Below are 23193 nucleotides of genomic sequence, written 5' to 3' on the forward strand. Positions count from 1 at the left end.
AGATCCCCATTTGCATCCTTATTATCCATAGAGAGCCTTTCCTTGGCAGCTTAACACCTGCTTCATGTAACCGTCTCTGTGCAGCTATGTCCATTAACTGCAAACTGACAAGCACATCTAGATGATTCTTGGTGCCCTTCAATGTGCTCCAATTAATCATAGGATTTCATGCCTCATTTTTTCATTTTAGCTAATATACCGGGAAAATAACTGACCAGTTGACTACATAGCAGTCAACAAAGTAAATATCTCCAAGATTAAGGGGCGTCCACAATACATGTCCTCACATGAGCTATTAACAAAATAGTCCCTCAGAATTTTCCAGAAGACAGTCCATTAAAGGAAAAACAGAACATATGGCTGGAAAATAGACATCGAGATGTTTCTGTGTTTTTTTTAGGGCTAGGTTTCCTTATAAACAATTCACCTTTTCCAGCCTCATATAGCAGAAGGCCATCATGGATAGTGTGCTTTAGAGCCGTAAATGTAAGGAGCACTCACATTGATTTAACCTATATGCAAGAAAGCATGCACGGCACTCCATAGATATCCGCCCAAATGTTAGTTGATGACGTGTTTAACTGAACCATGGAATGAACCCTTAGTTGTGAGAATGCAGCATGGTTATCAAACAGGTGTTCTTACTACTTTCAAACCTTCAAAATGGGTTGCACACTATATTTCACAATAAATATCTCAAATTACAAAATATTTTGGCCGCATGAATACAAGGATGTACCCTTCACCTTCCACTCCACTCTACAGAAGCAAGACCCTTCACCGCAGAAAAATCAGTGTGACGAAATAGTGACGACTTCCGGTGAGCTGGCAATGTCTTTAGGCTGGGTGGATATCTCATCCCAATCTACTTCCTTAAGTACTCTAATCCGCTCATCTAACGTAACTAAACCTGCTTGTGGAGTTATAATGCCACTATTTCCAGCTTTGTAGAGCAAATCAACAACACCTCCAATATCTGGCCCATAGGTTTTGCCAGTTAAAAGAAGCCTGATGGGCATAAATAGCCTCTTCCCCTACAAAATAAGCACAAGTGAAACAACATTAAAAACCAATCATATGAATTCGTCAACAACAAAGGCTGAATATGGGATGTCAAAGCTCAGAATGAGTTTAGAGACATACCTTTCTTTTGAGGGACTTTCCTACAGTTTTCACCCATTTTTGCCAACCATCATGCCCAGCTTTGATTGCATCCTGTAGTTCTGCACTGTCATATGCACTCACTACAGCTTCTGCCACTTCCCGCAAATTGTCTTCCACTATCTCTTTGGCACCAGCACTGCATCACTTAAAACAACTTTTAGACCATAGTATCTATTCATGTTTCTTTCAGTCCCAAGGTTCATGAATGCTTCCAGTGTCTTTAAAATGATTTAAATGAGGGCGTCTTTAAATCTCAGGAGGGCGTCTTTAAATCTCGGGATAGGGCCACAAACATCTATGATGCTTACCTGCATAGTGATTCCTTCAAGGGATATGAAAATAAATCATTTAGTGCTTTTCCGGCATCAGAAATTAACTCCATACCACCCTTCAGAAGTTCTACAGCTTCCTGATCCGGAAAAACAAGGTTGATGTCATTATAAAAGCTCCTTCAGAGATTAGTTGCCCATTTTGAGAAATGTAGTGTGATCACAAAAAGCCAATACCCTAGCTTCCATGACATCTAGGACTGTCTATGTCATAAAGTGCACTGCCCATTAAAGATTAAGTTTCTTACGTTTATAGTATTTACCAAATTTGCCTCTAAAGTCTTACATTCACAAGAGGTCCTTCAGATTCTGCGACAAGACCTGTTTGCTTCCAATGCTCTCCAATCATTTTAGTGAGCTGATCATTTGGCAGGGCGTGTAGATGTTGTCCATTCACCCACCTATTAATCAAAGGGCATTTGATCATAACTTAAACAACCATGATAAATTGGTACTACCAAGAATTCACCCTAGCTTAACAAGACCTCTATCCACAGATCCACGGCTTTCATGACCCAATGAAGTAATGATACGACACATAGAACAACCATGTAAATTGGCACTACCAAGAATTCACCCTGGCTTAACAAGACCTCTATTCACACTTTCATGACTCAATGAAGTAATGATTTGACACATAGCAGCAGCAACAGCTATATGCAATGTAGACATTACTGAAAGAATGATCTAACATTCATTGGAAAGTACTAATGGCAATCTGGGGATAAAACATTAACGGCTGCCTCTAACAGCCTTAATTGGATAGAAAAAGAAGAAGATCAAGGTCATGCTTACTGAAGTTTTGTCTTATCAAAAATTGCTGCACTCTTTGTGATTCTTTCAATTGAGAACTTCTGAACTGCAAAACATGATTATAAATTTCAAAAAAGATTGTCAGTCTTTCTTCAAAATGAAGAGAGATGTTCTTCAATGCCACAATAGTTTACTCAAACCTCCCAAAAAATGAAGACAACTGAAGATATATTAAAAAGTGAAGACCAAATTTCAAATTTCCTGATAGGATCACCACAATCTAGATCAGCAAGGGCTCTACATGTAAGCTGATTGCTACCTCAGATTGTTTTTGTCCAATTATATTTTGGCACAGTTTCGATCTTGTAGAACCCATCCACAAACAGACCGTCGATATGCTAAATGTTTGCAAATAAAAAAGTTCCTTTAACTGCCTCTTTTTCATGAGTTGCTAGTTACTTTAGTTAAAAATCCTTCCAATCTGGAGTCCGTTTCCAAGGGTTCCAGTTGTGGCAGCTTTGTCAGCTATTCTGCTTAAAACTGCAAGTAAGAGATTGGTACCACCCGAAGCTCAAGGAGCAAGTTAATCAAAAATAGATCATGTACACTTACTGAGTTGATCAATAGTAAAAATCTCATCTTCAGTACCATCATTCCATCCAAGGAGAGCTAGGTAGTTCACCATAGCTTGGGGTAAAAAACCCATATCCTTAAACTGAAATGAACCAGTAACAAATCTTCAATACTGACTATGATTGGAGTTTTTAGCACAGCAATACCATAAAAAATGCAAACCGGTGCAACAAATCACCTGACCAACAGAAGTAGCACCATGTCTTTTTGATAATTTGCTTCGATCGGGTGCCAAAATTAAGGAAACATGTCCAAACTTAGGCATTGAAAACCCCAAGGCCTGCAATATGCATGAGCACACCCATTAATGACATGAATGGTGCACTGATAAAGATATTCACAGTAGTTTCAGATACATACTTCCATACATAAGTACATGCATGCATGCATGTATATACACAGGCAGCTCATGCATCACACACAAACACAGTTTCTTTATTTATTTACTTAAATATATATATTTATACATTTCTATAGATAGTGCATGTGTATGTGTGCATGTGTGTGTGTGTGTGTGTGTGTGTTTTTGATCTAGTGATTCAACAGTTCCGTCTTCCTGCTTGTGTCATGAAGAATCACAAAGGTCGAAAGAAACTGCATTTTATTCATGGCACTACTACTTCACTCAATGCTTTTTTGCTACAACACGGGATCACTTTGGAGGATATTGTCTTTATGTCGCCACCCGGCGGCATGTAAATTCATATTTTCCTCCTTTTGTTTTTGGAGTTTTTTGGTTATCTGCATTCCCTAGTGACTCGTAAACATTTTCACTTTTCTAGTTTTCAGCTAGCCTCCTAGCTTTTCTTAGGGGCCTACTTGTAATCTTTTTACTTTTGCACTTCATGGTAGGGTTTTTCACCTCTTCTGAGGTTTCCCACAGAGAAATATAAGATTTCACAATATGTGTGCGCGCGCGTGTGTGTGTGTGTGGTGTGTGTGTGTGAAGTGTTTTTCGGTGTAGATGTCGGAGCTGCTGCTGCCCTGTGCGCATCTGCCTGTGCGCCCTTCTGGCTGCCCATCAGGTCTGCCCGCTCTGCCCTTGCACCCATCAGGAGCCTCCTTCAGCTACGTCGCCATTTTCTCCTCTGCCGCTGCTGTCCGTCTGATCCAGCCGCCTGTTCTAGCTCCTCTTTTCCTCTGCTGCTGCTGTCTGCCTGTTCTAGCCGCTGCTGTCCGCTTCTTCTTGCCGCCTGATTGCTCCCTTTTGCTGTGTATTACCCTTTCCCTACCTGCGCATAACCCCTGCTGCCCTCTTCCGTCCTGATTTTGGTGTCTTAATTGGCCCCCGGCTGTCTGCTCTCTTCTTCTTTTGCTATATCAGTCCTGCCCTTTTGCCTCCATGGAGGACCTTATCAAAAGTTATTCTTGGAAGGACTTGTTCCGGGACCCCAAAAGACAGCAAGTTGAATTGCCTACTTCAGCCTCTGAAGATGCTCACTATATTTTCGATATGCTCAAGGATGAATTCCACCAGAGCCGGAAGAAGTGGGCCAAACCTCCTCCGGCACTTAAGTATAAGTTGAAGCTGCCCTCATTGGTTACTCCTCTCTGGAAGTTCTCTCAACAAGCGGTTATCATTTTTTTCCCTAGGAAGTTACCCTCTGCAAATGATGTGGCTCAGTGGGTTCAAGCTTTGTTGGGAGGTTGCTTTGTTGAAGGAGTATACTTTGCTTCTCGAGGTTTCTATGAAGTGCACTTTTTGGATGCCTCATATCGTCAGCAGAGATTGGAGATGTCCCCTCTATTCTATGGCAGACAAATGGTGCATGTCATGCCATGGTCGCCAAATAAGGATTATCATGGTCTCATTGGACATCACTGCCCTGTATGGGTTGAGGTAGTGGATTTTCCGGATTATATGAGGGCTGAGTTACCAAGTCTGGCAGCTACTTTGGGGCAAGTTGTATGCCCACCCCGTCCTTCGGGTAATCGAAATCGGTTTTGTGTTCTTTGGGATACAGATCACCCAACCCCTCCTTCTATTGCGGTAGAGGTGGAGGATGTTCCCTTGGGCGAAAAATATTTTGACTTGAAATGGGGAGTATTTGCCGGTGCTTGTTTTACTTGTCATAAGTTTGGCCATCTAGCTTCACAGTGTCCTGCAGTTCTGCACCAGCTCCCACCCACGGCTATTGCTCCAGAAAATACTACTCCTCCAACTTACGGTCCAGGGCCTAAGGCTATGCCTAGCAAGTTGGGTGATGTGACATCTAAATCTGCTCTTCCCAAGGAGGTCCATGTTTTAGCCAAGCAAAAGGATAAGGGAAAGGGCAAAATTCCAGAATCTAATGCCTCTCCCCAGGGTTCCTGGCAACAGCCCAAAAAGGTGTTTGCGCTTAAGCCACGACCATTACAATCTCGGCATTGGGATGCCTCTACTTCCACCCGTGGCCAGGCCTCTACCCCTGCTGATAGCTTGACTTCTCGATTGTGGGTTGATGTGCTCAAGAAGGGCATTCCTGTATGTGACAATGATGAGGACAATAAAGCCATTGATCCAAGAGGCCAGGTGGATGTCGATGTCATGGCTGATGCCTGACATCTTGTACCTTTACTGTGTTTTTCAGTTCGGCTGTATATATCTCTCATGTCTGCTTCAATTACTTGCATTACATACAATGTCCAAGGTCTTTGCAATGTCAACAAGTGGAAACTTTTTTGGCACTATGTACATAGAATGCACCCCGATGTTATTTCCTTACAGGAACATAATCAACACTTCTTGGCTGGCCAGCAAGGCCACTTTGCTGGTTATGACATCTTTTATGCTGCTTACAATGACCCCCAGGGTCGATGGATGGTAATCAGATGCATCTGTCATGCCGATCTTTATGAAATAGCATCGGTTTATGCCTCTCAAACTTCTGCGATAAGAGCTCAAATGTGGGCCTCCCTCAAGCAATATCCATGGCTGTCTAATGCTTTTTTGTGTGGGGACTTTAATAACTCGCCTGCCATGCAAGACAACACCACTCACCGATCTCACATGATCCCCACTGAGCTTCGACATTGGGAGGATATGCTTTCTTCCTTGCATGCAAAAGATTTGTGGCTCTCAACAAGGGATGGAGATATTGGTTATACATACGTCGTCATAATGCTTTCACTCATTACTGGGCTCGACTTGACAGATGGTATTTGTTGCATGCTCAGCAGTATGCTAGTTTTACATGTGCATTATGGGTTGATCATTCCCTCTTGCTGTCTGATCACTTTCCAGTATGCTTGACATTATCAATAGCAAGGTTGACAGATGATATGCCTTTTTTTGATCGTCGTCTACTCCATATTAACAGTGCTTATTTGCTTCATCAACAATTCCAGAATATGGTGAGAGTGGCTATCCGCCCCCTCCTCTTACATGCTCAGGAGGATATGGATTTTGCTTGGATCAGTCTTGCACACATCGCCTGCAGGCTGTTATTCAAGATTATGGACGGAGTCACATGGAGAACCTCAGGCTTGAGCTGAAATGGGCTCAATCTCACAAGCAACAAATGGATGTAATCAGCTCTTATAGGCAGCTCGCTTCCTCTGAACAGGATTCTTGGGCTTATGCGGTTCATATCATCCATCAAAATGATCTTCCCAAATTAAAGAAGTGGCAAATCCGAGCTCGCATGAAACCCCTTTTGGATAAGGGTTGCTCCTCCAAGGCCTTCTTTAAAAGTTTGCATGCGGATCGACGAAAGGAGGATATTTGCAGGATCAAGCAGGATGATGGCACCTGGACCACCTCCAAATCAGAATTGAAATTGCAATGCTCTAGTCATTTTCAGCATCTCTTTTCTCCTCAGCTTGATTATTCGATGCAAGTGAATGCAGCTAGGTCTCTATTTCTTATGCATGTTCAGCCTATATTGTCTTTGGAACAGGCTCATGCATTGGAGCAGCCATTTATGCATAATGAACTGGATAATGCTTTGAGCCATTTATGTAAAGGCAGCTCTCCTGGTTGGGATGCAATTGACTGTTGAATTTTTCCTTGCATTTTGGGATGATCTCAAGGACACTCTTCTTCTTATGATCAATCATGCTTGGGCAGAACAATCTCTTCCTCCTTCTTAGAAGCATGGCCTTGTCAAATTGATCCCAAAAAAAAGGTTGTGTGAGACAATGGCTGATTGGCGGCCCATTTCTCTTATGCCAGTCATTTACAAACTCATTGCCAAGATGATTGTCCATAGGGTTCGATTTATCTTGCAGGCACGACTTCATCCTAGGCAGTATGGGTTTGTTCCCAGAAGGCAAATTACTGACAATATCTCCAATGTTTTGCTTGCAATTGAGTATGCCAAATATTCTAAACAAGATGTTCTCATTCTGCAAGTGGACATTGCGAAAGCATTTGATACTGTCCATTGGGATTTTATTTCTCAGACTATGCATAAATTGGGATTTGGTCCTCGGCTGGTTCGTGTTATTTACTGGTTGTATTCTCATGCCACTGCGCAGTGTCTGCTTGGCAGTGGATTGTCAAGGACATGGACTATGACCCGCTCGGTGAGACAGGGATGCCCTCTTAGTGCGCTACTGTATGCCATTGCTACTCATCCGTTATTGTTGCATATGGACCATCTTGTAGATGCTGGGCATAAATTGGGATTTGGTCCTCGACTGGTTCATGTTATTTACTCGTTGTATTCTCATGCCACTGCGCAGTGTCTGCTTGGCAGTGGGTTGTCAAGGACATGGACTATGACCCGCTCGGTGAGACAGGGATGCCCTCTTAGTGCGCTACTGTATGCCATTGCTACTCATCCGTTATTGTTGCATATGGACCATCTTGCAAATGCTGGGCAACTTCATGGCTTGCAAATTCCAGGTGCACAGCCGTTTCTCACACAGGCATATGCTGATGATTCATATTTTATGCCCACGAATTCTCAACGTGACCTCTCTCATTTGATGCATACTTTGGATGATTTTGGCATAGCTGCTGGCCTGCATATCAACTTTCAAAAATCGAATCTTCTAGCTTTGAAAGAAGCTGATTCGCATGCACTTCTATGGCCAGGCCACATTATTTCTTCCCATACCATTGTGAGGCATTTAGGGTATCCCATTGGCTGGAATATTACCCCTCAACAACAGCTTAAATGGGTGCTTCAAAAGATTAACAAGAAGCTGGAATATTGGCACTTGTCAACTTGGCCTTTACATGTTCGACTTCGGATAGTGCAGTCTATCATTATGGCATATGTGCAATTTTATTTGCCTCTTCTTCACTGGTCTTTTAAGCATTTGGCTTCTTATATGTCCCAGGCTATGGAGATATTTTGGAAAAGTAAATCTCACAAGAAGGCTTTGCGACTACTTCCCATGCAGTCTGTTTGTTCTCCTAAGACTCATGGGGGACTCAATATTCTCAATCTTCAATTTCATATGTTGGCAAGAAAGAGCACTATGATTTCTGTTTTTTTTCAGCAAAAACAGCCATGGGCTATTATGTTAGCAGGTATGTGTGAAAACATGAAGTCTCATGCATATGGGCATTGGATTACAGATCACTGGGAAGCATCACTGGGAAGCAGTAATGACTACATTTCAGGGGAAAATTACTGGCTGTCATGTTTCTACTGCTTTTATTCATGATTGGAAGAGAATTCTCTCTTACGCTAAATGGTCAAGTGCTTCCTCCCATCGTGGTAATTCTCTTCGTTTGGAAAGTATCCATTGGAGCAAGGTATTTGATTCGCCACTTGCTTTACAGGCACCTATTAAAGCATATAATCTTATGAAATTGGGCATAAGATTTGTTGGAGATGTGGTGGATCAACATGGTTCTCTGCTCTCATTTCCACAAGCTTGCAGGACATTCCCCTTGGGTGTGCATCATTGGCCCATTTGGAGGCTACTTACATCTATGTTGCAGCCTTTTGTTCCTGTTCCTCCGTTGTTTGTATAGGACAGATTACTAGACTGAAATCTGACTTCCTTGTCTCTTGCTACCCGTTCACTTTCAATGCATAATTTGACATCCTCGATGGTCTACAGATTTCTTCTTCCACCGCCATGGATTGATAAGCATGCCAACACTCTTTGGAATTTGGATAGGCCTTTATCTTGGTGGCAATCAAAACTCAAGAAAATTTGGAAAGCTAAATTGCCATTGAAACAGAGGCTTTTCTTTTGGAGATGTATAGTGGGAGCTTTTTCCATTGGGGTGAAATTGGAAGCATGTCGTATTGCTTTCTCTTCCTGCCCCCGTTGCTCTCATCATCGTGAGACAGTTCCCCATTTCTTTGGTGACCCCACCCTGTCTAAGTATCATTTCTTATGTGCTTCTCTACAGCAATCATTCTTTGACTGCCTACATGCACGGGATCTCAATTATCCTGCTTTTTTGTCCTATGAGATCTTTTGATGTTGTAATTGTTTGTTCCCTGTTGGGGGACACTTTCACAATTTCTTGTAATATAATACAAATGGATTTCACACGAAAAAAAGTGTGTTTTTGTGTGTATGTGTGTGTGTTTGTGTGTATGTGTGGCTTCTGGCTGTTTAGTTTTCATCAAGTTAAGCAGGGATATGATCTTGTTTTTAACTGGGTCCATTATTGGCACTATGGACTCTATGAAGGGACCGTAACCATCGAGTCTTTGGTGACCCCTCTCTAGCTAAGTATCAGTTCTTCCATGCATCCTTAAGACAATCATTTTATGATTGTCTACATGTGCGGGATATAGATTATCCTACCTCCTTGCTATATAATGACATCTTTAGATGCTTTGTAATTGGCTATCCCTTTCCATGGCCTCTTCTATGTAATACAATGACAAGTGGATTACACCCCAACAAAAATGTGTGTGTGTGTGTGTGTGTGTGTGTGTGTGTGTGTGTGAGAGAGAGAGAGAGAGTGATAATGTTCAAGGCCTCTGTAACAGAAATATATGGAGGCTACTTTGTTTTTTCTGTAGGATTTCATATATTCTTTGCTAGGCACTCTTCCTTTTCTGGTGTTGCCATGATTATTCATTATGATTTGCAGCATCCATTAGAATATAATGATCCACACGGGCGCTACATCATTGTCCGATGCACAATAAATGGAGATACCTTTCAGCTTGCTTCAGTCTATGCCTCTCACACATCTCTTGCGCATGCTGAAATGTGGCATCATTTGGGTGATTATCATTGGTGTGAGAATGCTTTTATCTGTGGAGACTTCAACAACTCCCCCGCCACTACTAACAGTACCACTCATCGATCTCATATGTTGAGACGGCGGGAGCAAGATGCATGGTCCCATATCGTTGATTCTTTGCAGGCTTCTGATCTATGGCGACAGCTTATGCCTTTCATCATAAAGTATTGGGCTCACTTGGATCGGTGGTACATGCTTCATGCAAGACAGTTTGATAATGTTACCTCTCACATGAATGTGAATTATGCCTCGAGGTTATCTTATCATTTTCCCATCTTCATGACACTGGGTTTTGACTTGCCAGTGAATGATGTGCCGTTGCCTTCCAAAAGGTTTTTATTGGTTAACAATTCTGACAATCTACAGCACTTTCCCTTCTCAGTTATGGTTAAGGGTCTCATTACCGGACTCACCTAGCACTCTTTGGTAGACCTGGATTGGGCATGAAATCAATTTTCTTCAGGAATGCAGATTTTGATTAAAGAGTTTGGTAAGTGTTATCTGGGTGATTTACGGGCTATAAGTGTCTTCCCATAAGCAAGCTGATTTTCATGCTGGCTCAACACGATCAAAGGAAATTAAGCTCCATTCCCACCAAAAAGCCATGCAGGATACAGGCTGTTCATCCCAATCTTTTTTTAAAATCCTCCATACTTCTCGTAGAATGCATTCCCTGCATCGTGTTTTGCGTCCAAATAGCCCTTGGACAATGAGCAGCTTGATGAGGTGCTTCATCATTATTTTGCAGATTTATTCGCTGCTCTTTTGCCCTCTTCATCTGCTGACTTTGCTGCTCAAAATGTTTTTCTTCTACATGTCCATCCGATCCTCTCTTCTGAGGAGGCAAATTCACTGGAATTGCCATTTACAGATGCTGAACTTAAAAGGGCATTGGCTAAATTGGGGTGTTCCAAATCCCCCAGTGTAATGAAGGGGAAAAAGAGGCCAAGTTAGAGGCCTTTAGGGGGAAAATGTGGGGGGACTATATAAGTCTCCATCCACCCCCTACTATGTACTTTTTTATGTGACATCTAATCCTATCTACTGTCCCTTCCTCCTTCCTTCCTACGCTCACTCACTTTCTCTCTCTCCCCTACTCCCTCTCAATCTCTCCCTCACTTTCCTACCTCATTCTCTCTCCTATCCTTTCTCCTCCCTTCTTCCCCTATCTCTCTCCCCTTCTGCTAGTCTCATCCTTTACTCCGATACCCAGCAGCTGCTACACTAACGCCAACGCTATTACCCAGCCAGCACAAGCTCAAGCTCGCAGCTTTTCACAAGCGTGCAGCAATCAAAATCAACGCAACAGATAGCACTAAACATATTCTGCCTAAGAGCCATGGTTGTGCGCAAAGAGAGCCTTGTGTGGGTAGCTCATCTAGCACGATCCTTGTGCGGGTAGCTCAACCACCCATCCGTTGAGCCCATGCCAGCTGAGAGCAGAGCACTCCATCGAGAGCCTCATCTAGCCTTCCCACCCACCAGTGACGCCTACACCTAAAGCAACTTACATTGCGTGATCCACAACAGCCCTGTTGTCTGAAGGAGTTATGAGCCTTCATGGTTCCATCGCCTGCTCCCGTTTCTATCAACCCCCGTCCCGCAACTGTCGTCCGTGAGCCCATACGTGCTACGCCAACAGTCCCGTCGTCGCCATGTCCCTCGCCATCCCGTCTGTTCTAGTTGCCTACGCCATCCCGTCTACTCACCTCGCCTTTTTCTGCCTTGATCCCGTCGTCGCAGTCGGTTGCGCCGCCTACCCACGCCGCGCCACCTCCGTCATCTCCTGCAAAACTTAGTCTCTTTAGGTTCAGTTAGTTAGGCTGGTTAGGTTTAGTTAGTGGAGTGGAGTGGGTTAGGTTAGGTGTAGTCAATTAGGTTTAGTTAGCTTGGCTCTAGGTTAGGTTAGTACTAACTAAGGTTAAAAGTCGGGTTAGGTTAGCCTAAGTCGGTGTCCTAACAGTCCTAGTAGTCTTCGGTTAGGGCTGTCATAACTATCTTGGGTGATTTAGGACCCACCCCCCCCCCCCCAAAAAGAAAAAAAAAAAAGAAAAAGAAAGAGAGCCTCTTTCCAGCCTCTTTCTGACAGCCATTTCGGGGCCTTTCCTAGCCTAGTTCGGGCTTATTTGGGCCATGTTTTCAGCTTCTTCGACAACCTTTCTTCTGAGCCTCTCAATCGACATTTTCGAGCTCCTCTCTCTAGGGCTAGTCACCATGGCACCGAAGTGTGCCCCTTGTGATATATTGCATGACACTGATGAGTTTGCTCAGTATGAGCAAGTGCCTGCCACAGTGGTTGCATCCACTGGTGGTGCAGAGGTTCCTTCCACTCAGCCTCTCTCTCCTGCATCCCGAGGAGTGCAAGCAGCGCAGACACAGTAGTTCGCAGACACAGTTTCTGGATGCCCTTTCCTCTATGCTCCAGGGTGCTTTCCGCCAGATAGGACAAGAGTTCAGCCAGCAGCTTATCACAACCATGGCTATGCAGGATACAGCTCTTGTCCAGATGGGACAGTAGATTGGTCAGCAGATCACATCTACCATTGCTATGCAGGATAAGGGTAAGCAGCCCGCACCCTAGCAAGGGAACCATTCAGACAGTCGGGATGTTTTGTCTGCTCCACGCAGGGGTTTTATGGCAAATGCCCGTCGTGCCTAGAAGCATCAGTCTTCTGGACCATTGCATGTGGGGATTATCTGGACATAGATGATGCATTTTTTGTGCCACAGAGCACCTTCTTGCAGGATGTCAGGCCATCTTTTGGCTCTCAGCTTTCTGCATCTATGCAGGAGGCTAAGCCGTCTCTTTTGGGCCGACCCGTTGGTGTGCATCCGGCTAGTGTTCCTTTCACCGCACCAGCAAGTATGCCTGGAGTTGGCTTGGGTTTATATGGCAGCCCACACCCCTGGGAGAGAGGTCAAACCTCTTCTCAGCCCTTTGGTATGCCATCATTTCGGAGAAATGCATTTGGCAGAGAGACCCAGCCCGGAGTTCATGCACCTATCGCCTGAAGTTCATGCACTTATCGCTCCGCCAGCGAGCACATATAGCCAGACGCAGCCAGTGCATCAGATGGTAACTACTTCTATGTAGCAGGGGGTTGGTGGTGGGCAGCAAGCCACTTTTGATGACATGTTGGCAGATTCTTTGTGTTCATACAAGGCCCTACCTGAGACCATCAAACTTGAGATGCCCTTCTCCGATTATGTGAACCTTAAGCGTGATGATGCCCGCACTTCTGGAGGTTACACACACAAGAATTATGCAGCCAAGGATATGAAGGACAAACTCATAGTGAATAAGTTTAAAGGGGACACTCGCACTCCCAATGAGTTGGAGGAGTGGCTCACGAAGCTGGAAAACTATTTCCACTTCTACCCCAAGTCTGAGGAGAAGCGCATCATTTTTGCAGGTATGCATATGCAAGACTATGCCCCCATGGTGGCGATACATGAGGGATTCGCCTCAGAAACCAACCACATGGAGGGGTTTCAAAGAATTGATGGTCACTACATTTGTATCTCCACTTGTATTGGATCAATACTTGGCTGAATTTTATGCCTTGTCACAGACCGGTACGGTCCAAGAGTACTTGCAACGCTTTTGGAGGCTTTCCCTGTTTGTGCAGGACGTCTCTGAAAAGGGAAAGCTGCTGCATTTCATCCATGGGTTAAGTTCTTCTCTCGCTGTGGATGTGAAGGCACATACCCTCAAACAATTGAGAGGGCATCTCAGCTTGTAGAAGTATTCGAGCCTAAATATGCTGGCAAGCACAGAAATGCCATGGGCAGCTTGCATGCTATGGGGTATGACATTGAGTCGAAGCCTAAGTTTGCTGATTGGACTGACGAGAAATCTGCAGCAGCACCACTTCCTCGCTTTCCTACTGTCTCGGGTAGTAAGATGCCGTATGCCAAGCCTTACAGGTATCCTGATGCCAAGCCTGGAGGCAAGCCTACTGCTGGAAATGAGCAGGCTGAGATAAAACAGCATACACAGGCAATAATGGACAGCAGAAAGAAGGCCAACTTATGTTTTAAATGTGGCGAGAAATGGACTCCTGAGCACAAGAATGTGTGCAAGATGCGCAGCAGTGGTACTGCCAAACTCAGCATGATCATTGACCTCTCGGATGACGAGGAATTGTTTGATGCCCCAGGTTCTTTGGATATGTCTCAAGATGAGATGGCAAATACACATGATGCAGATGAGGCTCTTGACACTAGAGCCACGAAGGGCACCGACTTTCTTTTGATCCTGGTGGTGCTACTATGCATGACACTCATGCTTCGCATTCATATGAGATTTTGCCCACTAGTGGCATGAGAGGCCGTAGACGCACACTCTTTTCTGTGGAGCATCACGATGCAATGCCTTTTTATGCACGTGAAGATGCAGGTGGTAATGCTCCTGTGAATGAGGAAGAGGTTTATTGGGATGCCCAGTCAACACTTTATACTATTTCCATGCATGCCCTGATGGGTGCCAAAAGTGCTGATACTATCAGATTAACAGGGATGATTAATGGCAGGATTGTGCATGTGTTGGTGGACAGCGGTAGCACCCACAGCTGCAAGACCTTACCTCTGGGTGGGACTGATTGCTACTAAGATAGACCATGGGCTGAGAGTAGAAGTATGGACAGCATATGATCAGTAAGATCTGGTTGCCGAGATGCTAGGATTAAGTTCTCTGCTGATGACTATACATTTGCACGCAATCTCTTGGCACTTGACATGGGCCCAATAGATGTTGTCCTGGGCTGTGATTGGTTGCAATCACTGGGCAAAATCAGCATGGATTTCAATGCTTTAACACTCAGCTTTGTCCATCAGGATGGATCAGTTACATTGCATGGTATTGCAGCTCCTAAATTGCAGGTCATTTCAGCAAGGCAATTGACCAGAGAGCTCAAGAGAGGCAGCGCCATATATGCATTAAATGTGTCAGTAACTAAAGAGGGTGGCACTCCCCGTGTTGATGATTGTGATATGCAGAGATTGCTCTCAGAGTTTGCTGATTTGCCATCATAGTTGCCTCCGAGAAGAGATGTAGATCATGCCATAGTCCTGGAACCTGGCAGTAAGCCAATCAATAAGGCCCCATACCGACTCTCTAAGGTAGAACGGGAAGAAGTGGCAACTCAAGTGAGGGACTTACTTCAGAAGAGTTTCATCACTCATAGCACTTCTCCTTTTGCATCCCCTGTACTCCTGGTGAAAAAGAAGGATGGTTCTTACCATATGTGCATTGACTACAGAGACTTGAATAAGGTCACCATCAAGATAGATGACCTGTTGGATGAACTCAAGGGTGCTCAGTTTTTCACTAAGATTGATTTGAGGTCCGGCTATCATCGGATTAGAATGAAAGCTCGGGATGAGCACAAGAAAGCCTTTCGCACAGAGAGGGGACTGTATGAGTTCAAGCTGATGCCTTTTGGATTGACCAATGCACCAGCTACTTCCCAGGGACTCATGAACAAGATTTTGCAGCCTCTCCTTTTCAAATATGTGCTGGTATTTTTTGATGACATCCTCATTTACAACAAGGATAAGCAGGAGCACATCAAACATGTCAAGCAAGTGCTGGAAATTTTGAGGTTGCATCAGCTTTATGCTAAAGCCAGCAAATGCACTTTTATGGCACAAGAGGTTGAGTATCTTGGTCACATTGTTAGCAAGGATGGCATTCGAGTGGATCCTGCAAAGGTGAAATGCATTGAGGACTGGCCGCAGCCATGCAACCCTACTCTGTTGAGGGGATTCCTAGGAATTGCTTCCTTCTACAGGCGCTTTATTCGCAAGTTTGCCAAGAGGGCAGCCCCTCTGACAGACCTTTTGAAGAAGGATGCCTTTATGTGGTCTACAGATGCACATCACAGCTTTGAAGACCTGAAATTCGCCCTCACTCATGCTCCTGTGTTGGTATGCCCTGAATTTTCACGTACTTTCATTGTGGAGGCAGATGCCAGTGGCAAAGGATTAGGGGCTGTGCTAAGACAGGAACACGGGGTAATTGCTTTGAAAGCAGCAAATTGGATGCCAAGGAACTAGATTATCATGTGTATGATCAGGAAATGTTGGCTATCCTCCATGCTTTTGAAAAATGGCACCACTACCTGTATGGTAGCAAAATCAAGGTTAAGACAGATCATAGGACACTCAGGTATTTCCTTACGCAGCCCAACTTGTCAATGAAGCAAAAGAGGTAGCTTACCCAGGACCTCCAAGATTCATAATGTTTTCCATGTGTCCTTGCTGAAGCCACATGTCGGACAGCATGTCCAAGTCCTTCCTGAGCTACCACCTAAGGATGAGGAGGGCCACATACTCTATGTTCCGAAGCGCATCATGGGTTTCACGGATCACGTACTACAAAACAAAGTCTACACTGAGTATCTTATCAAGTGGCAAGGACTCCCTGAGGATGAGAACTCATGGCAGCCAGAAAGCATTGTCGAGGACAACCCCTATCTCCTACCGGGCTGATTATTATTTGCTGTTTGCTGCACCTATTTAACAGCCCGCATATGAAATTTTGAGGGCAAAATTCTATGGGAAGGGATGGCTGTAATGAAGGGGAAAAAGAGGCCAAGTTAGAGGCCTTTAGGGGGGAAATGTGGAGGGACTATACAAGTCTCCATCCACCCCCTACTATGTACTTTTTGATGTGACATCTAATCCTATCTACTCTCCCTTCCTCCTTCCTGCCTACGCTCACTCACTCTCTCTCTCCCCTACTCCCTCTCTTTCCTACCTCATTCTGTCTCTCCTACCCTTTCTCCTCCCTTTTCCCCTATATCTCTCCCCTTCTGTGCTAGTCTATCCCCCTTTCTCTAAATCTGCCCCTACCCCTCTTCTACACCCAGGTTGGGATGGCCTCACGGTGGAATTCTTTGCTGAATTTTGGGACCAAATCAGTTCCCTTCTCTTACGCATGATCAATTATGCTTGGCTATCTGGTACATTGCCCTCTTCTTGGAAGAAAGGTTTGCTCTGTTTGGTTCCAAAGAAGCCTCTATGTCAGCATCTACCTGATTGGAGGCCGATCACCTTGATGCCTGTCATTTACAAGATCATTTATAAAATGCTAGTGTTACGTATTTTGCAGATCCTATATAGAGGCTTGCATCCTGCGCAGTATATATGTGTGCCTCATAGGCAAATCATGGATAATATTGCAAATACTAGTGTTGGTATTGAATATGCCAAATACACACACATCACAATGTTCTGATCACATTGAAAAAGCATTTAATACGATCACATGGGATTTCATTGCAGATGTCATGCGGAGATCGGGTTTTGGGTATAAGATGCAGAGGGTGGTTTACTCGCTTTATGATGGTGGTGCAGCATCCTGCCTTCTATCTGAAGCTCTTTCCTCTTCATGGTCACTAGGACGCTCTGTCCGTCGGGGCCGTCCACTCACTGCTCTACTTTTTGCCATTGCTACACATCCACTCCTAATGCATATGGATGATTTGGTTTCTCGCCAGTGTTTGCATGGCATTAATATTCCTGGAGCTACTCTTTTTGCCACTCAAGCCTATGCGGATGATTCCGTATTTTTTCTCAGAAACTCTGCCTCAAATATTCGCCATATTATGCAGGCCCTCATTTGGCCTTGCAGCTAGTTTGAAAGTGAACTTTGCAAAATCCAAGCATTTTCCTCTCCATGCAATTGATTGGCACCACATTTTATGGCATGGATTGAATTTGCCTGCTGATCATATTGTCTATCATTTGGGCTATCCCATTGATTGGCATATTACCTTGCCACAGCAGGAAAGACTATGTGTTCTGCAAACTATTGGAAGCTCTCCACATGGCCATTGCATGTTTGCCTTCGAATAGTGCAATCCATTATAATGGCCCATGTGCAATTTCATTTGCCTTTGATCCCTTGGTCTTTCACAAATATTGAGAAATTCATATCCATGACAATGGAATGCCTTTGGCGCACTAAAACAAATCGTAAGGCGGTTCACCTACTGAAGTATAACTATGTCCGTTCGTCCAAGGTGCATTGGGGTTTAAATATATACCTAGATGAATCCAGGAACATTCCCAAACTCATCCTCTAAAAACACAACATAATGCAGTTTCAATCTCATGATAGTCACTCACAAGGTTGAAAACCATAAACTCCATCATGCATAGCAGGGACGAGCTACTATGACATCCCCACTAGCATCATCAGCGCCCAACAGTGGGTGTAGACCATAGTATAAAAATATGCTCTCACACATACAAATCCACACACCCACACATATGTGAGCATCCATTTATACAAAGTCTTTGTACTGAGTTTCTGTCGGCACTCCGAAGGTGAAGGGCAGACTCAACCATGACAAAGGCTAGCACTAAAGGAGAAGGCTAATTGAAAGGTAGTCCAAAATCTCTTCATTCAAGCTACAACTGCTTGTGAAGTCTAAACATTTTCATTTTAGTCTCTCCCCAACCAGCATCTAAATCTAAATCTAGCTAATAGGGCAACGCACCATTTAAGGTTTAAATATCTTAAATATTCATACTCATGAGGTAGCTCACAAGGCTACACTATTGCTTACTTTCCTATAGCAGCATCAGCCATACAATTATGCTCTCCTGTATGTTTGCTTCTCTTCATACTGATGCTTTTGGACAGTGAATTCCAGCTCTCTCTAATATTATCTTTGGCCATCTGCATGGTACTATTCCTCGTTGTCCATTTTCTACTCACCTCCTTCGGGATTGGCAATCTCTTCTGCAGCACTTGCATTGGTCTGGCCGTCCCTCAGATCCTGGAAATACCCTCCATCTGTAGAGTATTCATTGAAGTAGGGTCTTTGATCCGCCATTGGCTCATCTTCAGCCTAGGAAGGCCTACTTTCTACATCTACTGGGTATCTCCACAATGGCTGATGTGGTGGATGACAAGGGTCTTACTCTTTCTTTTTCATAGGTCAGGGCATGTTTCTCTTTAAGTATGCATCACAGGCCTATCTGGCGTATTCTGACTTCCATGTTGCTTCCTTTCTAGCCAGTTCCCCTTTTGTGTACAGATCTTTCTCTTCTGGATTGGAGATTTGATCGAGGCATTCCACGTTATCCTTGTTTCTCCTTTGTGGATCTCACAGCCAAGAAAGCCTATCATCTCCTTATACCACAGCCATGGATTCATGAGCGGGGTCACTCTGTCTGGCATCTTGACAAACCACTTGCTTGGTGGACAGTTTATCTTCTTGGCTGATAGATGCATTACGTCTTCGCATTGTCCATCTTGTTCGCTTCCGAGGGAGACAATCCTTCATCTACTCTAGGCTTACCCGATTGCCCGTGACTTTCTTCCTGTATTGGGAACTTTTCTCCACGCATGTTTTCCTTGTATTGCTTTTGACAGGTAGTTTTGCTTGTTTGGGAGATATACCAGCACCCTTGACTACACTCAGTTTTTGCAATCTGAAAGCATCATCACTACGAACAGCTCTCTCTATCTCTCATTGAAACCATCAATTAACAGCAAACAGCTCTCTCTCTCTCTCACAGCACACTAGGGCCCAGGACAACTTGTCGGGCTGGATCCCCTCGAAGGTTTTTATTACTTGAAAGAGATTTTGAATACAGAGTTCAGCGTAGAGCTATTGTTACAAGAATTGAAAACGTGAGTAGTTTTACAAAGAGCTTCAAGCTCATTCATTTGGCAACATGCCAAGTGTCAAATTCTAGACTACTTTCCTAATTACATGCCACTAGGGGCAACTCTCGAGTCTTCGAAGCACTTGGTCACATAAGTGATCTGCGAAGCGGAGCTCCAAATTACTTGATCCTTCAATCCGTCCTAGTACCTGCAACCAATAGCTAAAGTGCACAACCATGGAACCCATTAATGGTTAGCGCTTTGCATGCAAATAACAATCCGTAGACTAAACCTAGTCACTATGGGAGTGCCCACCAAGCAAACATGTGAATAAAACATAGAACGCAATTCTTGGTCGACCGAGGTCAACCCTCTTGGTCGTAATTAAGGGACATGACCATCAATCAAAGCCCCTTAATTATGGCCAAGTCTCTCCAACCGAAGTTGGCGCACCTTGGTTAACGAGGTTAACCCTCTTGGCGCAAGCCAAGTCTCGTTGACCGAAGTCAACACTATTTGACTGAAGTCAACACTTTAGTTGTTTGATTAACCATGGTTAACCATCTTGGCTGAAGCCAAATCTTTCTTACCGAGGTTAGGCTTACTTAACTGAGGTTAATTATCTTTGACCGGAGTCAAGACTTTGGTCAAATCAAAGTAACTTTTGAATATAATTAAATAAATAAAGAACTCATTAATTATGATTAATGAATGGTCAACTTATGCTTTGACTTTGGAATATTTGCAGCCTGGTAACATCCCCTCGGCTTCTATTCATTTCACCTCAACTGAAAAGCTTCCTTGTAAACATCCAAAAGCAATGGATGATCAGACAACATGTCTTCATCCATCCACTTGGCATCCAATGCCGAATAATTCTTGAACTTTACAAGATATCTGTAAAATTCCTTGTCCTAAGGGCCTTTACGGTATGAGAGGTAGAAACAACCCCCTAGGGGGGGAAGGGGGCAGACGGGGGGGGAGGGGGGCAGAGGGGGGGGGTATGTATTGGCATGTGTGCATGTGCTGTGTATGCACATGCACTACTGTCTCTATACATACAAACAGCTTGATGCATACATTCAAAACATGGACTGTGCATGCATGCTTGTATGAGTGTATCTATCTATGTAGGTTTGCATCATACTACTCAATGACATATGCAGTCACAGCGAAGCAAGCAGTTGCAAACAATTCCTCTCAATGAACAAATAAGATCTGCCTGTTATTTTGAAATCCAATCTTAACATACACGCAAGTATAATTTTCCTTTCACAAATTTTTTGAGCAGTAGATTGCTCTGACCTGGTAAATCAATGCCTGCCGCAGAGTGTTAGGTAAGTGTTCCTCTGCTCTGTAGAACATACAATACAACATCTTTAATTCCTAATATGTTCATGATTTTAAAAGATACACAAAACATCCAAATCCCCTTTTTACATCTGTTCACCTGCCAGACTCCATATAACTCATACTTGCACGCCACCAACCACATATGGCAATAGCATTCAGCCAAATGGACTTCACAAAATCCTTATCTTTCTCAGTATGGTTAACCATATTGAGCTCAAGCGACATTCAGTACTACAAAAGGAAGATGGCTGCAATGTGGCTATCCTTTCGATTTAGCTTCACTATGTCACACTCATAAGTCACCTTTCCAATTCCACTATAAGCAATTCTTGACAAGAAAGATAGTACTCATGTCAATAAGAGGAGACAACGAGAAAACAGGTGATGGAAAAGTTTCAAGAGCTCAACCTGATCACATGGCTAATTCCCATAGTTGCATCATCCACAGCCACACAGAAGTTATAGACAGGCTGTCCATTACTCCTCATAATGATGAAATCGCCCAGAGTATCCAAAGCCCATGATACCTACCACCAACACACCAAGCTTATTATTCAAAGCTTCAATTCTCAGGGTCAAACAATGAGGTAGCAGGGGACTTGAAATGAGGAGGCTTACTTCACCCCGGATTAGATCATCAATTTTCAGGGAGCCCTCATTTGCAATGTGAAAACGATAGGTGAATGGTGTGCCCTTTGCTAGTTCCACTTCAACTTCTTCTTGGCTGGCCCTTGCCCACTTTCCAGTGTACTTTGGTGGAAGATTTTTCGCTTTGGCTTCCTCACGCATCCTATCTAGTTCCTGAGGCATCAAAGTACACCACTACAACTAAAACTCACAAAGTTCAACCTCACAGCATCTTACAGAAGAACAATTCAGCAAATAGGCATGCCAAAAAGAGACACGGAGTTAGAAAGAAATTACAATCCCCAGAATGACTAAAGCTTCAGGACTTGTGATGTACATAAGCACCATCCACAAAACTCCAGCTTATAATGCTGAACAATAGAACAAAATGTGTGTTCTGGCAAATTCATGTTTGCAACTAGAACTGAAATTCTAAAGCCTATGGCACATTCATGTCTGCAACATGCTAACATTCTAATTCCCATGCTTCCTCAAATTTTGAAATAGAATCTTATGCTGCTTAATATGGATGTAAACCCACACCAAACCTTCATGTAGATAGCAGAAAAGGTCCTGACCTCATCAGTGCAAAAGCATCTATATGCATGACCAGATGCCAGCAATTGCTCTGCATATTTGCGGTAAAGACTATTCCTCTCTGACTGCCGATAAGGACCTACATCACCCTCCCTGTTTGGACCTGATCAACACAGGAAAAGAATATGAAATTTCAAGATAATCATGCTCCTATTCACATTGTCTCATCAACATTAAGCACACAACACATTTCCGACCTCAAGAATCCACATTGCCAGACAGAAAAGAACCTAAGTCAATATTTATAACTGGATTTATACGATCACCATGCTGATTGGCCCAGTACAACGAGATAGCTGAACAGAATCAGACTCAATCAACACAGGAAAAGAAGATGAAATTTCAAGATAATCATGCTCCTATTCACATTGTCTCATCAACATTAAGCACACAATACATTTCCAACCTCAAGAATCCACATTGCCAGACAGAAAAGAACCTAAGTCGATATTTATAACTGGATTTATACGATCACCCTGCTGATTGGCCCGGTACAACGAGATAGCTGAACAGAATCAGACTCAATCAACACAGGAAAAGAAGATGAAATTTCAAGATAATCATGCTCCTATTCACATTGTCTCATCAACACTAAGCACACAATACATTTCCAACCTCAAGAATCCACATTGCCAGACAGAAAAGAACCTAAGTCAATATTTATAACTGGATTTATACGATCACCATGCTGATTGGCCCAGTACAACGAGATAGCTGAACAGAATCAGACTCAATCAACACAGGAAAAGAAGATGAAATTTCAAGATAATCATGCTCCTATTCACATTGTCTCATCAACATTAAGCACACAATACATTTCCAACCTCAAGAATCCACATTGCCAGACAGAAAAGTACGACGATCACCATATACCTAGATGAATCCAAGAACATTCCCAAACTCATCCTCTAAAAACACAACATAGTGCAGTTTCAATCTCATGATAGTCACTCACAAGGTTG

At 43.6% G+C, this 23193-nt stretch overlaps 1 protein-coding gene across 2 annotated transcripts in view; it reads right to left on the reverse strand.

Moving 5' to 3' along the window:
* Positions 1 to 650: 650 nt before the first annotated feature.
* ERS (glutamate tRNA synthetase) overlaps positions 651 to 23193 on the reverse strand; it is a 49023-nt gene continuing 26480 nt past the window's right edge. For both annotated transcript variants that reach the window (XM_087376019.1, XM_087376020.1), the window contains exons 3-13: positions 22213 to 22334; positions 21626 to 21808; positions 21416 to 21534; positions 20960 to 21008; positions 3058 to 3159; positions 2859 to 2961; positions 2289 to 2352; positions 1780 to 1894; positions 1473 to 1573; positions 1144 to 1300; positions 651 to 1034 (exon numbers count right to left, since the gene is read on the reverse strand). In XM_087376019.1, coding sequence (XP_087232145.1) covers positions 792 to 1034; positions 1144 to 1300; positions 1473 to 1573; positions 1780 to 1894; positions 2289 to 2352; positions 2859 to 2961; positions 3058 to 3159; positions 20960 to 21008; positions 21416 to 21534; positions 21626 to 21808; positions 22213 to 22334 — 1358 coding nt within the window. In that variant the 3' untranslated portion in view covers positions 651 to 791. The remainder of the gene's footprint in view (positions 1035 to 1143; positions 1301 to 1472; positions 1574 to 1779; positions 1895 to 2288; positions 2353 to 2858; positions 2962 to 3057; positions 3160 to 20959; positions 21009 to 21415; positions 21535 to 21625; positions 21809 to 22212; positions 22335 to 23193) is intronic.

This window comes from Dipteris shenzhenensis, chromosome 6, assembly GCF_047967505.1.
Source record: "Dipteris shenzhenensis isolate YYH24624 ecotype China chromosome 6, Dip_SZ_1.0, whole genome shotgun sequence".
Classification (NCBI taxonomy): domain Eukaryota; kingdom Viridiplantae; phylum Streptophyta; class Polypodiopsida; order Gleicheniales; family Dipteridaceae; genus Dipteris; species Dipteris shenzhenensis.